Consider the following 17054-nt stretch of genomic DNA (forward strand, 5'->3'; position numbering starts at 1 on the left):
ATAGCCATATGGTGGTTTTAAACACACCCAGGTAACCATTGTGTGAAACCCCAGCCCCATTGGGACAGGATCTATTTCTCAAAGGGCATTTTATTTATTGTTTAATCGGCTCACAGTGCAATTTGATTTGTATGTCAAAAATGAAGTCAAAAATGTTTTTGCTCATCTGATATATGGAAGCATGCTAACACAAACATGTAGATGTAGTTGGGAACTATCAGGAGAATAAGAACTTTTCAAATGTAATATCATCCACAGGTAGCCTACTGCTATTATCTTTTTAGGCTGCTTTTTTTCCACCATAATTAGTTTACATTTTGGCATATTGGCCCTATAACAACCATAACAGATACATTGTAAACTGATAATGTTAATTAAACTTTATTATTATCTCCACCAGGAGGATCATACAAATGCTCCTGTGTGTGTGTGTGTGTGTGTGTGTGTGTGTGTGTGTGTGTGTGTGTGTGTGTGTGTGTGTGTGTGTGTGTGTGTGTGTGTGTGTGTGTGTGTGTGTGTGTGTGTGTGTGAATGAGTGAGTGTGCATGTCTGTGTCTGTCCACACATAATCTTGCATAGCGCGGCAGCAAACTGGATAATTTTTAGCTGGTCCAATTTAACAAAGTTTTAAAAATCATTTGGTTATCATTTACAAATACTTATTATGGTATATGCAATGTTATAAAGTTTGCAACAAGAAACAGTTGTTATTACTTAAAATAACAACGTATAGCATTACTAATGATTAGCAATATACATTTTCATTGTTTGTTAACAGTTAAGTAACCTTTATCTAAAATGTAATCAACTATCAATTTACCATTTATTAATGATGGTTCTTTTAAAGAATTAAGTCACATTAGCTATTAACAGTTCCCTTTTGCAATTTACCCACAGATGCACGGTCAGCTAACACTGGATTACTTTGTTACTGAAAAAAGTTAAAATATAAGATTTGAAGCACCTTCTGTGATTTCAAAGCTGATTTATGAACGTTTATTCCCTAAGGACACAATGTTATGACTCTTTCATATCTGCAACAAATCAGAAACTACACTGCAGTGCCACTGATTGGTAGCCCTTTCATGAATAGGTCCAATCAAAGCTGGATACTTTTTTCTCAATCCCACTAGGTTCTTTTGAATGTTCATGACCGACTGGATTCTTCACTGTTACATGCAGCGTTTAACATCCCAGAATGTGAAAAGTGTTCGAAATGGGCAGTAAACGAAGACACATACATTTTAATAATACTGTACAGCCTGCTTTTTCCTGAAACAGATCACCATATCCTTCCTCGAGTAGGATGTAGCAAACCAGAACTATTTCTGACCATTATCGTGTGCTGCTTAAACTTCTGCACTTGCTTAATCTGTCAAACTGCAACTGATTTTGTCATATATAGTGACATTTGTCTACTTGGGAAACATTTATATGCTGAAATAAATTGTTAAACAAAACAGCGTTGCATCTGTGCCTTCCATTATTTGCTGATGTGCTCAGAAGAGTCGTTTCATTCAGAGTCGAAACAACGTGCCCAATCTTGATTTAAAAGATGCTGATGGTGCACCGGTGACATGCAATGCTTAGAGGTAGCATCAGTGACAGACTTTATCTTGCAGTTGCTTTCAAGTCAAAGCCACAGTCTGCTGCAACATTATTTTTGTTATGACATTTAACAAAAAGCTGAGTGTTTACTCTGAGCTTTGTATGGCTTGTAAAATGAAAAATGAAACAACCCCGAGAACTAGGAGGGTTTACATCCAGGTTTGGAACTGTGAAATCAAACCGTGAAAACAAGACTTAAGCAAGCTATGTACCCAGCTGTTGTTTTATTTAAAGTATCAGGAGAGCCTTAGTTGAAGAGATGCATAAAGGATAATAAAAATGATATTGACATAATAGGAAAGCTGAATAAAATAAAGAGTTTTTGGCTATTAAATCCCAATGTTGATGTCATATTGTGTTGGACTAGTGATGTTGTTAGTTGTACAGGTATATCCATCCAATGGAGTCTAGACACTGGTGGTTTGATGGTGCTGGTGAAGAGCTATGGCTTAAGATCTGCAGGGAAGAGACGTGGAGCGGCTGGTTCTGAAAACTAAAGCCAATCGGGGAATGTCTTAAACGTGCATTCTCTCTAACGGCCATCAGGGTGCAACTCCTCTGATTGTATGTCAGTCTAAAAAAAAAAATGACCCTACTTCTCACTTGATTTATTATCTCAGTAAACATTGTTTACTGAGATAATGGACTTGAAATGGTCTCAATTTCAAGTCTTCTTCAATACAGCATGATGTTCATTTGTAAATTATGGTCCAATTAGAGTCAAATAGACCATAAAGCAGAGAATGCTTTAGGGGGGGCTAATTTGTGATTGACAGGTCGCTACCATGGCGTTGCCCGATCTGGTAGTTGCTGTATTCATCTTAGAACTTTAAACCTTACTCTGTGTTTTCAGTTCATGGAAGTTTGTAACATTAAAGCCGCCTAAAGATGTCTATTTCAGCAATGTCCTTAGCCTCACTCTCTCATGTCACATATGGTTCCAAAAAACAAGATGGTGACGGCCAAAATGCAGAACTCATGGCTACAAAACCATGGTCAAGAAAACTAATGGGTGACTTCACAGTGACATACGTCTATTTCTTATATATAGTCTATGAGCACAACTTCTGATGAGCTGCATCGTCCTGACACTGAAGTGACTGTTGACAGCAGGGATTAAAGAACAGCTTTAGACTCGGACAGCAGCAAGATTATTGGCTCACATAGGTGGTGACAATCTGATTGGTTGAACTGAAAAAGTAAAAACGGCCCTCAGTGAGCTGATTGAGTTGGGAGAAGGGAACAGAACAACAGAGAGAGAGAGAGAGAGAGAGAGAGAGAGAGAGAGAGAGAGAGAGAGAGACTAATGCTTCCTGCACATTTGCATTACAAAGGTCCTTTGGGCTACTTGATATTATTAGCACTCACTTGTCTTGGTCTTTATGATAATATTTTAAATACATAAGCCCATTTTGTCATCTAACGCAGCGGTCCCAAACCTATGAGCCGCGGACCGGTACCGGTCCGTCGGTCATTTGGTCCCGGGCCGCAGAGAAAAAATAAATAACTTATATTATTTCCATTTTATTGATTATCAGAGTCTGAAAGATGTTTTATTTTGAAAAATGAGCGGATTCTCTCGCAATTAAAAATCTGCTGCCATCTACCAGGATGATGAAGATGAAACGAGGGTGGACATTTCAGCAAGACAATGATCCCAAACACACAGCCAAGGAAACTCTCAATTGGTTTCAGAGAAAGAAAATAAAGCTGCTGGAACGGCCCAGCCAATCACCTGACTTGAATCCAATAGAAAATCTATGGAAAGAACTAAAGATCAGAGTTCATAGAAGAGGCCCACGCGACCTTCAAGATTTGAAGACTGTTTGTGTGGAAGAATGGGCCAAAATCACACCTGAGCAATGCATGCGACTAGTTTCTCCATACAGGAGGCGTCTTGAAGCTGTCATTACCAACAAAGGCTTTTGCACAAAGTATTAAATAAATTTCAGTAAGCGTGTTCAATACTTTTTCCCTGTGTCATTCCATTTTATTACACGTAACTTCATTTTTTAACTTATTTGTTTTGTCTTCTTTGTATGTATGGATTACTTGGGTTGTTACCGACATCTGGTGAACATTTCATATCAATAGCACCTTTAGAAATATATTTACTGAGAAAAATGGTGACGTGTTCAATACTTATTTTACCCGCTGTATGACGAATAAAACAGCTGCTGGGCCATCGAGGCCGGTGAGTCCAGGCACTGGTTATTGAACGTAGACATGCAGTGTTGCGGCAGCCATGATCTCTCTAAACACGTACATCTTTCCTGGCAAATCATACGGGAGTACCAAGGCCATGATACCTACATGAGTAAACAAGACCATCAGCCAAAAGATTATCTATTTCTATATAGGGATTCTTAATGCTTGTCATCGGTACCATCGGGTGGGACTCTGGTGAAATCAGACAAAAACAGGCAGGTTCACCAGAAACTCCTTCAGCTCGGCCTCCAGAAGCGTCCAGCCCGCCGTGGACGGACCCAGATCAGGCTTCACTGATTCCTTCGACCTGCAGTCGGAGCCCCAGCAGGAGTAGGAGGAGAGCTCCACAGTTGGCAGCGGCAGCTCCTCTGGTTCCAGCTGGTAGCCAACAGAGACACCACACTGCTGGAGGGCCCAGGCTGCATTACTGGGTCTGCTAGAGGAAAGAGAGGCCCGGAGAGAACCAGAACCAGTACTGCACAGAGCAGACCGTCAGACGCCTGATGCACTAAATAAGAGGTTTCTAAAGGGACTCTGGTAGTCGAAAATACTTATCATTATTGTCCAAAGGGGGCTCCTATATCAACACTAATTGAAAGTACCTCATAGTAACTTCAAAATGAAATCTAGAACAATCAATATTAGAAAAAGAATGTATCTGATTCATTTCTCCACTCTTCATCAGCATAACTCATTGTTTTTCATAGTCTTTTTTTATTTATAATCATCACTAGAGGACAATCACAATAACCCCCAAAAGCTTAACCCCTGACCTTTCCCTTTTTAAAACAGCAAAAAGAACGAGAACAAGCATTACAAAATCCATCCTAAGAAGAAAAATCAACAGCCGAAAGGAAAACAGGAAAAAAAAAAGGTACAAGACATCCGGGTCAAATGAATCCATCCCCATAGACTAAACTATCTATGAGATCTGGCATCTCAAAAATATATTTATGTACACACTCTGCTGTATTGGTACTGTACAAAATGTGACAACACTTGACACGTTCCCTGTAGACATGCAAACACCTTACTGATACTGTAAAACTGTCCGTATTAGTACACCCATTGTCATTAATAACCACTGCAGTTAATTATTAGTTTCTTGAAATAAGAGAATATCCAGAAATAAGGAAAATGTCTCTCGACTTCAAGAAAGTGCTTGAATCTTAGATGAATCTATGAGATATTTTAGGAAAAAAAAAAATGTAATGACGTGTTTCCTGAAACTGAAATTACTGTATAACCAATAACCATTTTCTTCATATAGAATTAATAACTTAGTCATGATACAGCTTACATAGTGTTGTAACTGATACTAAACCGACTGCAATGCTGTGTCTCGAGGACCTGAGTTGACATTGGTTAACATGACACTGCTAATGGATGACTACCATTGCCAGCGAGTAATATTACAGTATGTTGAACCTCATAAGGCATTGTACATGTCTACACGAGACCCCTGCACAATAAAGTGTGACCTAAAAAGACTGCTTTTCATTCAGGGTAGGCGATGGCGGGGTGTTTCAGCAGGAAATATAGCACTTATTCAGGAATCGGCTCTGTTTCTGCGGTGAACTAGCATTTCCGTGTGCGACTATACGACAACCAAAGGAGAGGTGAGATCAAAAGTGTACATCTTGTGTTCTTTTCTTCCCGTGTGCTACCACAAACGGGACTAACATGGCAAAAATGAGTGAAGCCGCGAAGGGGAAAAAAAGAACCATGCACTTGTGGAGGACTGCAGCCCAGAGAGCCTGCATTAAAAGGAGGCGGTCTTCCGTGCGCTTTGCCAAGAAACGGAGCGTCCCAAAACTGAAATGTCTTTATGCTAGAGGGAAGTTCCCACCTCCAGTCCCGGAATATGCCAGTGTCACTGTTAGTGTCCTTCGGTTATCTATGCAACACATTTATACACAGTCACACACTAGAGTGTCTCACACACACACACACACACACACACACACACACACACACACACACACACACACACACACACACACACACACACACACACACACACACACACACACACACACACACACACACACACACACACACACACTTTAGGAGCACTAGCAGCTCCCTCCCAGTGTCCATGTCCAGCTAAACTCTTGGTCCAAACGTGAAAGGCCTTGACGGATTTTTAGATAAATTCTTCAAGCTCTGCCAAAGGTCTGACCCTCAAAGCCTCCCGCCTACTCCTCCTCCTCCTCTTCCTCGTCAGGTATGGGTAGCAGCTCCTCCTTCAGACAGTCCCTGTAGAAGCTGGTCAGTGTGGCATAGAGGTGCTGGCGGCTCTGCTGTGTTAGGAAATGTCCCTCATCTGGGTAGATCTGCGGGTAAAAGGTAATTACATTAGTAGACAGAGATTTGCAGACACAGTCAGCTCACTGCAGACGGGATATGAGATTGGGTGAGAGATGTACGCTGCTGCTGCTGTCTGTCACGGTGTATTTTATGATTAGGGTGGGCTTAGAGCAATGTAAGTAATATTCATTGTTAAATTGTCTTTGTACTTTTGAAAGAAAAGTCTCCATATGTCTCTTGCTTTTGAATTAATAAGAATAAAGTCATTTTATTCATCTTCTACTCATCAATTTGCTTAAAAATGTAATATGGTTGTATCATTACTTAAAGCAACGGAATGTGGAATTCTCTGAATAAAATGATTAGCAACCACAAGGCCCATATTTTTATGTATCCCATTTATCTTAAGTTCTGCAGCTCCACACTTTCAGTTTTTTCATTTGCCTGTTTAGAGGGGGTCAAGAAAGACATTTTCTTTGGCCTAACTGAATTGGATGAACCTATCAGACTCTATAGAATTTTTCAAGGCTACCTCTCTTGTCTTCATTAAATGCCAGAGGATGTCATTCAGCTCTGGTAAAATGTGTTTCTATTGTGCCTCTGGGTCTTAACTTTAGTAAAGAATGGAGAGTTATCATTATCATTCTTTACCACAAGTTATATTAGTCCATTTAGTTTGAGTATTTCTTTCTAAAATACCTAATTCCATTTCTATACCGTGACTTTGACAACTTTCCAATGTTATATTTCTTGTATATATATTCTTCTTTTTTATTTTTCCTACATGTTTTGTTTAACCTATTAAGATAGAAAGTACATCAGATTAATGAGCAGAGAAGAATCCGTAGCAGTTGGTGTTCTATGAAGTACAATTTTCAGGACATTTCAGGTACAACGATAACGACAACATATCTTTAGGGATTTAGATTTGTTTACAGCGAATGCTTTCTTTATACAAATGCTGACCTCCCTTACAGTATTTTCGATCTTGTCTTTAAGCAACCTGGTATATTAAATACCGAGTACCATGTTTTAGAAAGATAGAATTAATGACGATTAGAGTTAGTTAACAATTGCTAAAGTTTTTCAGGCTCTGACACAATGGTCCTTTACCAGCAAAGATCCCGGAAGGTTTCACTTTCTGGTCCTAGAGTAATTAGATTTTCAGTGTGAATCATTGTAGTTCTCTGCTGTTTTATTGCTTTGGTGTATGTATTGATGTGTGGTGTATTTGCGGCATTGATATCTGACAAATAGCCAGCTGTTAATAGTCTACATGAATCATCAATCTAATTTATCTTTTGTGGCACCAATGACCATCTGCTGTAATGCACGTGTGTGTTTTTGAATCACTTCCTATGGATCCAAACTGTGTCACTGCTTGGGATTCTTTCGCAGCAATGTGGCCATGGACATGCTAGATCATTCATTTATAATCTGAGACTATTCATTTAAAGTTGCAAAATTCCAAATTCATAGCAAATGTTTACTTGTAGGATTGCCTCCACAGTGCTCTAAACATGGTGGTGGCTGAGCCATCGACGTCAAAGGGACAAGCTGTGCAAGCCTCCTACTGCTTTTAAATATAAACCAAATTTCTTCATAAATATCAAACTGTCTCATTTGGGAGATGATGATAGGATGAAATAAATTTGAATGAACCTTTAATAGATAAAGTGGGTCCCACACAACTCCACCATATTGCTAAAATGTTGATATTCAATACTTTATACATGCAAGTCTATCACTGTTTTACCAAATGCAGTATAAAGATTGTGCCATGGTGGCGTTGTCTCTGCAATACACACCTGCATCGAGTAGTTTGCTCCAACTTTCACAAGGTTCTTGACGAGCTCAGCAGTATGCTGAAAGTGGATGTTTGCTGGGAATTTTAAAAAAAATGAAACATGTCAGCAAGTTTCAGACTGAATCCTAACTGGGGAAAAAAGACGAGACAATCAGATTCTAGCAGAATAGAAATACAAATTCGACATGCATGACTCACCAAAGGATGCTTTCCTCTGGATATCCCAGCATCACTTTAGATAACCCACTTCCCCTTTTTATCTTTTGATTAAAAACCATTTGCCTCATTACGTGCCAGGGTTGCATGCTTCTTTGTGCTCAGCAGCGATGCACCGCAGATACAGTATTTTCATTCAATCCCAAATCTATTTTCTCTTACCGTCTGCTGTGCCGTGCACTAGCATCAGTGTCTGCTCCCGAAGAGCCTGAACGTTCTGCAGCACACTGGAAAACTGCGAGGAAATCAGAAAAAGAGGGGAGATTATAGATTGTTAGATATGCTAAGTTACATTGAAGAAAGCAATGAAAATAAAGAAGTATGATCAAATGACAGACTTTGTGGTAACTTGCATCATACCCTGATTAAATGTCACACACACAGACACAGTTATTCAGTCTAATTAGTGATTTCCAAGCGATAAAGAATCTCCCATTGACAATATTTTTCTATGCTTGGAATATCAGTTTGGGCAAATTGTGAGGAAAAAGATGTCAGACCAAGTCTGCAGACAGGAAAACATAATGAAAGCAGTGAATTACTTGTTCGAGACAGATTTGTGTTGTGGATTGTTTACAATGTGCTTGAAAAAACCCCAAAAAACTTTTGTTCTCCCTCACTCTTTCCTATTGCTGTGGAAAACACCTCTGATAGCGAAACATCTCTTCTGTGAGAGAGTCCTGAGAGAGCCATGTAACCCCTCTGCAGCGGCTTATTAAAGAACCTCCAGCATGTGATCTGACACACCGGTGCACACAGTTACCAAAGAGAGATGATTGACAAAATCCTATGGAGCATAAAAAAAAAAAAAAATTAAAAAAAAGGAAACAAGAAAATGTGAAGCATTGCTGCCTCTGACTTTGATAGCAGTATTCAGTAACTGTGGGAGATTAAGTGTGTGTGTGTCAGCCATGTGTCGGCGAAAAGCGGGTTTGAACACGCACCTGATATCTGCTGTCATCCCGTAATGGCAAGCCAAGGTACCTCTCAGAGAACGCCGATGCTGTGTAAATGAGAAGTGAGACATTCTTATGGTAGACAGTGCTTCAGCTGCTGCTAAGCACCTAGACAAAGTGGAGTTCATGTCATCCGCAGCCCAAATGAATAGCTTCCAGTGAGGGGGAAATAACACCTTTGTGTAGGTGTGAGGCTCCTCAGTGGCAGAAAGAATGCTCTTTACTTTGGTCTATCGATGTGGTGTACTGCTAAAAGCTGAGATTCTACTCACTGTTTTGTCAGGGGTAAACAGACTCTTTAGATTTACTCTCCACACAAACATGGTATTTTTATACCTGAATGTTTTACTTACACTTGCCAGATTACGAATATAGAGAAATAATCTCTGCTCGGTAAAAAATGTTGCACATTTCTGCAATACCACAGATATTCAGAATTTAATTTTTTATTTTCTATGTTTTTGCATTCGGGAGGAGCAAGTGACGGAGTATGGAGGAACCATTATTTTAAGTTAGTGGTATGTAGGGGACGTGGTTTCATAACGAGTATAACGAGCATCAATGTCAACAAATGATGGGTGGTACAGTGGTGGAGGGCTCAAACAAACACAGGACTTTCACCCAGGAGACCACTGTTTGTAAGTAACATTGTTACGCTTGATTATTGTTATATATTGGAACACAAACTATTATTTTTCTAACCTTAACCAGGTTGCCAAAACCTCACAAAGTTAACTACGTGGTATTATGCGTTTCGGCAAGCGAGGGACGAGGCTGATATGAAGCGTATTTTGGTTCAGAAATGTTGACTAAACGTGTTGCGTGGTTTGCAGAAATGTGAAAAGACGACATTTTTTTTATGACAGCTGGGTTGAATAAATTCAGTTTCTATAAAACATGAAGTAGATCTCCTGGAGGGATTCTGTACCTACCATAGAGTTTCCAGTCCGTCACTGGTGACATTGCACACGCACATTTGAAGAGGCTGTCAGTAGACTTGAGCATCATTAATGTTATGTACGCTCCATAACCCTGAACAGACAGAAATAAAGACATAAACACTCAAGGGAAATTGATGGTTAAATCCTTCAAGCTGTAAACCTATTAAAAAATGTACTCATTCAATAATTCCTTAAAAATCTAACAATGTAGCCTCTTATACGTCTCTAAAAATGTAAAAGATAAAATAATTAAAAAAGCATTTAATATATATTTTTTTAAACTTGTTTTATATTCTGAACATTGACTTTTGCTCAGCAGCAGCTTGCCAGTGGCAAACACAGACTGGAGATTGAACAGGCTCACCTTTCCAAACACTGCTATCCGTGTCCGATCAATAAATTGAAATTTCATCATAAATCTGGAAGAAAAAAGCACATACCCTGTGAGCTACAGTCTCTAACACGTTCATATCCTCTGAAACTCTGAAAACTTCAGGTTTACTTTTATCTAATTATACTGTTATATTATGTTTTTCAACCAATCATGAGTTTACTGTATATGTTGCACTTAATTTAGAAAGGTAATGAGCAAAAGTAATTTGATTAGAGCGATTTGTTTTGCCATAATCTCTGTGGGCTGGATCTTGAGGTAAGCGGAATTTAAAAAAACTCTTTGCTAAAAGTGAACAATAAGACACATTTATTAAATAGCTCACTCCTACTTATACTTAAGTGTTGATAACATTTAATAGCAGCTCTCAAGTGATCAGTAAAAACCCTCGTCTTTCATTAATACAGTATTTGCCAAAAGCATGTATGATTGTAATATCTTTTAAGCAAATTTATTTGTGTCTCTTGAAACAATTAACAAATGAAATCAACAAAACGAGGGACATCAGAGCAGAGAAAAAAACAAGTGGAATATAATACCATATTGACAAGTGCAGACACTCAAGATGCATGAAAAGAGACTGCAAACAACTGGTGGCTTTATTCCTCTTGTATGCACCTCCAAGGTTGTACATTTCAATCAAAAGAGTGTTTGGAAAAGAAAGCAGCAGCTGCAACTGGTAAGCCTTAAAAAACACCATGTTTTAAATGATACATATTGTTTCCCATAGCATGTTGTTCATCCATAGGGCTGTGATGTACAGTCACTCCAAAACATCATATGTGTTCATCATATGTGACATGTATGAAGCCCTTCTTCAGGGGATATGCAAAAAGAGGATTTCATTAAATTTGCCTTTTGAAATTACAACCAGGTTTAAAGTAGGGATGTCTGGAGAACCGATACTCAATGCCAATTTTCTTAAAATGTGACTGGATTTGTATCTCTATAGTACAGCAGGTTCCAGGGATCAAGGGACCAGAGATCATGATAATATCACACTGTGAACAACGGATCTGTGTGGAAATGGGCAAGAGGAGAGCTAGTTAACGTTAGCTGTTAGCTGTTAGCAGCTGGTCGGCAGCATGGCTCTGCTTGGCTAAACAACCTTGAGGCAGATCATCAAGGATTAATAAAAAAACTCACATAAAATAGTATGCATCGGGTTCAAAGTTTTATTTTAGATTTCTAGGTAAGTATTGTCAATAGTAGAATTGAGTGAATTTGAAAACGTACTCTACAGCTGCGATCTGGTCCTGAACATCCACGGTTCCCAGTCTCTGGTGAACCTCATGCAGGATCCTCTGACCCTGGAAGCCACTGCCCCGGCCGTCCAGACGAGCCACGATGATGCTGTCTGAACTGACCAGCACCGAGTCCCAGCCGAGAGAGAAGCGGTCAGTCACAGCCTGATCGCCGGGGGCGCTGTCACTGAACCGAGCACAGGACATGATGAGTAATAAATAAAACTCAGAGAATCCCAACCAGTGATATCAAACAGCTGGAGCTGAAAGCAGTCTCATCGATAGAATTTAAGTGAATTTAAGTACCAAGGAGGATTATGTGTGATTTGTTTTCCTGCCTGTACCTCATGATTGCATAGTTACTTTAATTTGAAAGCATCAGGCTGTCATTTATTGTCCTGTCAACCAAACAAATGTCTGTCTCTTAATGATCTCCCACTTCTTACTCAAGCACAATGGTTCCTTCTGATGACATAAATCCTTAAAAACTGCTTATAAACTTAATATTTCTTTTTTTTAAAAGATTATTTAAATCCTAAAACGGCTTGGCACTGTAGTTTTAAGCTAACGTTACACAAAAAGGAGGAAATAGTGTATTTGTTGTTGACTACTTTCAGCTCCGGATTGATACACATTTAGTGCTACTGTGAGTTTTTATGGCAGCGGGACGGTGTGTATGTGGGATTGAGTTCAAATAAACTAAAATGTTTTCATTATGGTAATGAGGGAAAATGACAGCCAGAGTAACAGTATGACTCACTGCTGTGTTTTACTAGTTTTTGGACAACAATGAAGATCTATGGAACAGAGGTAGACTACATATCAGGCTTTGACTACATGCTACACACACATTTTATCTTCTGTATGCTACTTGGATACTTTCAGAAAGGATTGTACAAGATAGAATTTAATGTCAGAACAAAATATTGATCAAGAAATAAAGAGTTTTAGCAGTATGCATTTCTAAATATTCCGCGGTATAATGTGCCATTACAAATGGTACATACATCAGCAACAGTAGTCCATAGTGACGGGACTCAGAGAAGTCTGGTGGATACGAGATCTTCAAAGGTAAATCTGTTAGGAGAATGACAAATATCCATTGCATCACCAACTCATTGTGATTCACAGTAACAGTATGGAAACCATTCTGTTCTCACCAAAATGTTCCATCTGAACAGTTCTGAAATCAGTCAGCTGGATCCTTTTGAACTTCAAAGCCGCCTTCAGCAAAGAGTTGTTCTCCAGGATGTAGTAATCTGAAAAAGATGTTAAGAGTGCAAAAAATTGCTTCCAATAATCAAAGTGTCGCTGCATATAAATGACCCATAATGACACGAGGCTTTGTCTACGGAGCCGATGATATAATGAGATGAGATGGAAGGTGTAGGTGAGACCGATGAGATCTGAGGCTTGTGGATCGTGGCTGACAATGGTTCAGGAAGCTGAATACATTCCTGGATTTCATCTCTTTGGGGTTTAGCTGTTGCAAATAAAGGAGACAGTTCCAAATTGTAATGGGTTATAAGATTATCATATGAAAAATGTGCAATCAAAGACTATAGCAAATCCCTTTTTTTAACAAAACGCACCTGGGTTCTCATGTATTTCTATCAAAAAAAAAGACAGAAAAAGCTGTATTGGAAACAAAGTACTTTGCAGCTGACCTGAAGATTTTGTAAATGGGCGTAGTTTCCCTTTAATTTAAACCCTGATAATAATGGCCATTTTAACATGTGTTAAACTTGGATGAGCACAATGAAATTCGGTCAAAAGGTTCCATTTCTAAAAGGCGTTTTCACACACAGCAGCTTGCTCATTCTGGGGAGCCGGTATTTTCCCTACATGTAAATAAACAATGATCTCTATGGTTTCGGCCATTTTTTCCATTCAAGCCGTCCGAGGAGCAGCCCAAATGAAATGGAATTCATCCAGCACTTCTAATGGAAAACCAAAAATCAATAGACGCCTCATTATGAAACCCGGCAGGGGCCTCGAGTTCCCAGCTGTGGATGGAGGGCCTATCCAAATAACCCTGGGCAAATTGCTTGCTTTTCTGCGGCACAGCTGTTAACTTTTGAGGGGGGTAAAAAAAAAATCTACTGACAGACATGCAGGCATGGATAACAAGAAGAAGCATGTGTGTACTGTACGTGTCTGCGTGTACTGAGAGAGAAGGCAAAATCGATGGTAAAGTATTTGTGTGTATGAATCCAACCCTGTGGGAGAGGATGAAATCCAGATGTGAGAGCCCCCCCACAGAACTGACCCCAAAACAGACGCTCATACGGTCCTTTCTTTTATATGCTGTTGATGGCTCAGACACAAGGCCACTGTCTAGAACTCAACAAAAAAACTCACAAATTCCGCTCTGTATACTCTGCAGAACAGTAACACCTACCAAAAAAAATATCTCTTCTTCAGAGGTTGTTTAAGCTGCCTTGACCTGCAGCGCAGAGTATCAGCAACCATAACAGGCTGTACTTATCCAGCGTTCACAGCTTTAAAAAAAGTTTGCGCTGAAATTTGTAGATATGTAACTAAATAAATGTTATCCACGTAATCATGAACCAGACCTCAAAAGCACAGGGCTGGTGTGAGTGGAGGTGAGAGGTCCAAACAAAAACGACCATTCCTCCAGGAGAGCGCAGTTAGTTCCCCGTGTAAAACGAGAAGACAACGTTGATTTATTTGTCACATAACAAGCGTACTTCAGTATAGGCACTTCTGTAGTTATTTAAATCCTAAGGACAACCCTTTCCTACCAGAGTCAGAGACAAGAATTTGAAATGATTCATGTACAATTAACTTAAAATCACTACGTTATTTTCCCTCAGATCCCTGAATTTCTACAGCTGAGGTGTTGAGTGTAAAGCTAGCACGACCCGGCGAAGCCAAAATGGCCACATTTATGGGAAATACAGCAGTTTGAAATGAACGGGGTTCACATGCCCGTCATTCTCACCACACTAAAAGGTTCCCTTACTTGAGTTATTAAGGCTGTGTAGGATGACAGTAGGTGCTCCAGGACCTGAAAAGAGAAGTGGAAAGCCTGTTAGTGTCATTTAATCATCATCCTGTTACTCCAATCCTCACTGAAGGATTGTGTGCTATGCAGATAATGAAGGACTATTAAAAAAGAAAAATCCTCAAACATTGAAGATGGTATTGACAAGGTTGCTCCTGTAAAGCAGCAACACAGAAGTCAAATGCAGGCAACCATTTGTTTTTTTAATTTTTCTGGTCTCCCTTCAAACTTTACGATCATCAATGAGGGGTTGGAGGTCACCTAATAGCCTCTGACTGTCAAATGAAATGTTTTTTTGTGAAATACTAGTCAGAGGTTAACAGGATGGCAGTTTTTCACTGAATAGAAAACTTCCTCTGCAGCTGTAAAACAGACACAACAACACATTCCACCTGCTCCGCTCTCTCTGTAGTGAAACACAAAGCTCAGCTCTCACTTTAGCTCCTCTCTTGGACTTACTGTTAGAAGGCTGCGTTAGCTTTGACCTTCGCATTCCTTCCACCACTCACTTGTATCACGCAGAGAAATAGTTTCATTATGTGAACGTACCTGCTTTCAACACTAAAGCATACCAAAGCTTTTTTTTTTGGAATCAATAGGCTTGCTTGCAAATAGGTGTCAGGACTGAATTGTGGCGGTTATGAGAACTTGGACCCCGGAAAACAGCAAGTTCCCTCCATTATTTTTTATGCTTCAGGGTAAGGGAATGGTGTTAATATCCAATAAATCAACATGCCAAAAACCAAAATGCTTCTGAGTGTGAAGCTTTCATCGGCTCAAAAAATAAATTGAAACCACAAACAATATAAAGAGTTACCCTCTATTAAACCAGCTACACAATAGAGCGGCTGTTTAATTTTATGCCTCTCATTTGGAACTGATGAGAGATTAATTTGAGAGTGAATAGTTGGAGGGTGACAGTTTGCAATGGGCAAACCCCGACATCTGCTAGATGATCTCACACAGAAATTGGATGAATAAATTAGGAACATAAAACACAGCAGAATCCCAAATTTAGAAGAACTTTTGAATTTTTTAACTCTGTTGTGTTGTCTTTAATTCTACATAGATTAACTTTAATTTTATTTTAAGGTAAAGCTGAGGTTTAAGTTTAGTGTTTTCCAGCGTTTTTAGATGACCACATTTGTATGTTATCATTCTGCATTAAGCTGCATGGTTTATGCAGTGCAATGAAACCTCTGTTTTACATTCGGTAATTTGAAAATTTTATGGAAGAATAAAGTGCCATTTGTTAGCTTTAATCTACAATGCAGTGACAGATACAGATACTTTGATCTAAAACAAGTAATAAAAGATGAATAATACAAAATAAGTTTCACAGAAGGATTTTAAGATGATGCAGTTAGCAGTGGGCTGCCTTCACACAGGTCATTTTAAGAGAAATATTCTTTCTGTATAACTGGGGGATGACTCATCCTGTACTCAGAGGCGTATTTATCCAGCTGCAGAGTGTGTGATGTGGGAATTCCTCTACAGATGTATAGCGAGGTGGTAACCTGCTCCATCCATGCTGTGCTTTCTATGTCGTGTCCCCCTTTTGAGCAATCACGTGCCTGAACAATTTATGCGTGATGGCCTACCTTTACAGCGGAGGATAATGTGCTGGTTTGCGGGGCTGATGTCGGCATCGAAGTACAGACAGTGAGCTTTATTCAGCTCGCATGTCAGACACCGCCGCGGGAACAGACCCACCGTTTTCACACTGAGGAGAGGAGATAAGGACTTCAGGAAAGTAAAGACAAAGGGACACAAACATTTTGAGTAAAGGACGGAGGGTAATGCTGGCAATACTTTATCTTCGTATCGTGGTCAAACAATCTCCTGAAGAGACCAAAACCAGCAATAAAACACCTCCTGCTAAATAAGTTATCTGTGTAGTCATAACCTGTTGCAGGTTATTGGGTTAGGCAAATCATTTAATTATAATCATTTTCCAAGGACTAATAAAATGACTGAAATATGAAACAATACAATCATCACCTTGTATGCATGATGCAGTTTACATCCATGTCTGCCCAAAATCTCATCACTTCATCATTTTATACTTTTAGCCAATCACTGTCATAATTAACATATGAATGATTGAGTTCAACAACGTGTTTTGTAAGGTCACAGTGACCTTTGACCTCCACATTTTAAATCAATTCATCCTTTGTTCCACATTGACACTTACATTTGAAAAGATTCCATCTCTAAGATATTGTGTTCACAAGAATGGGACCCAGAGACGTTACAGTGACCTTTGACCTTTGACCTTGTGTTAAATTGTCCTGATTAGCATATGAATTATTGAGTTATGGTCCAAAATATGTTTTATGTGATAA

The 17054-nt window shown here is 39.3% G+C and overlaps 1 protein-coding gene across 1 annotated transcript in view; it reads right to left on the reverse strand.

Annotated features, from left to right (window-relative positions):
* Window positions 1–6014: 6014 nt before the first annotated feature.
* The window catches only part of LOC129104213 (inactive dipeptidyl peptidase 10-like), a 113070-nt gene continuing 102030 nt past the window's right edge, over window positions 6015–17054 (reverse strand). The window contains exons 16-26 of the mRNA XM_054614789.1: window positions 16311–16432; window positions 14668–14712; window positions 12842–12940; window positions 12689–12758; window positions 11674–11868; window positions 10411–10465; window positions 10038–10137; window positions 9094–9152; window positions 8312–8384; window positions 7935–8008; window positions 6015–6152 (exon numbers count right to left, since the gene is read on the reverse strand). Of these exons, the coding sequence (XP_054470764.1) occupies window positions 6015–6152; window positions 7935–8008; window positions 8312–8384; window positions 9094–9152; window positions 10038–10137; window positions 10411–10465; window positions 11674–11868; window positions 12689–12758; window positions 12842–12940; window positions 14668–14712; window positions 16311–16432 (1030 nt within the window). The remainder of the gene's footprint in view (window positions 6153–7934; window positions 8009–8311; window positions 8385–9093; window positions 9153–10037; window positions 10138–10410; window positions 10466–11673; window positions 11869–12688; window positions 12759–12841; window positions 12941–14667; window positions 14713–16310; window positions 16433–17054) is intronic.

The sequence above is a fragment of the Anoplopoma fimbria genome, chromosome 16 (assembly GCF_027596085.1).
Source record: "Anoplopoma fimbria isolate UVic2021 breed Golden Eagle Sablefish chromosome 16, Afim_UVic_2022, whole genome shotgun sequence".
NCBI lineage: Eukaryota > Metazoa > Chordata > Actinopteri > Perciformes > Anoplopomatidae > Anoplopoma > Anoplopoma fimbria.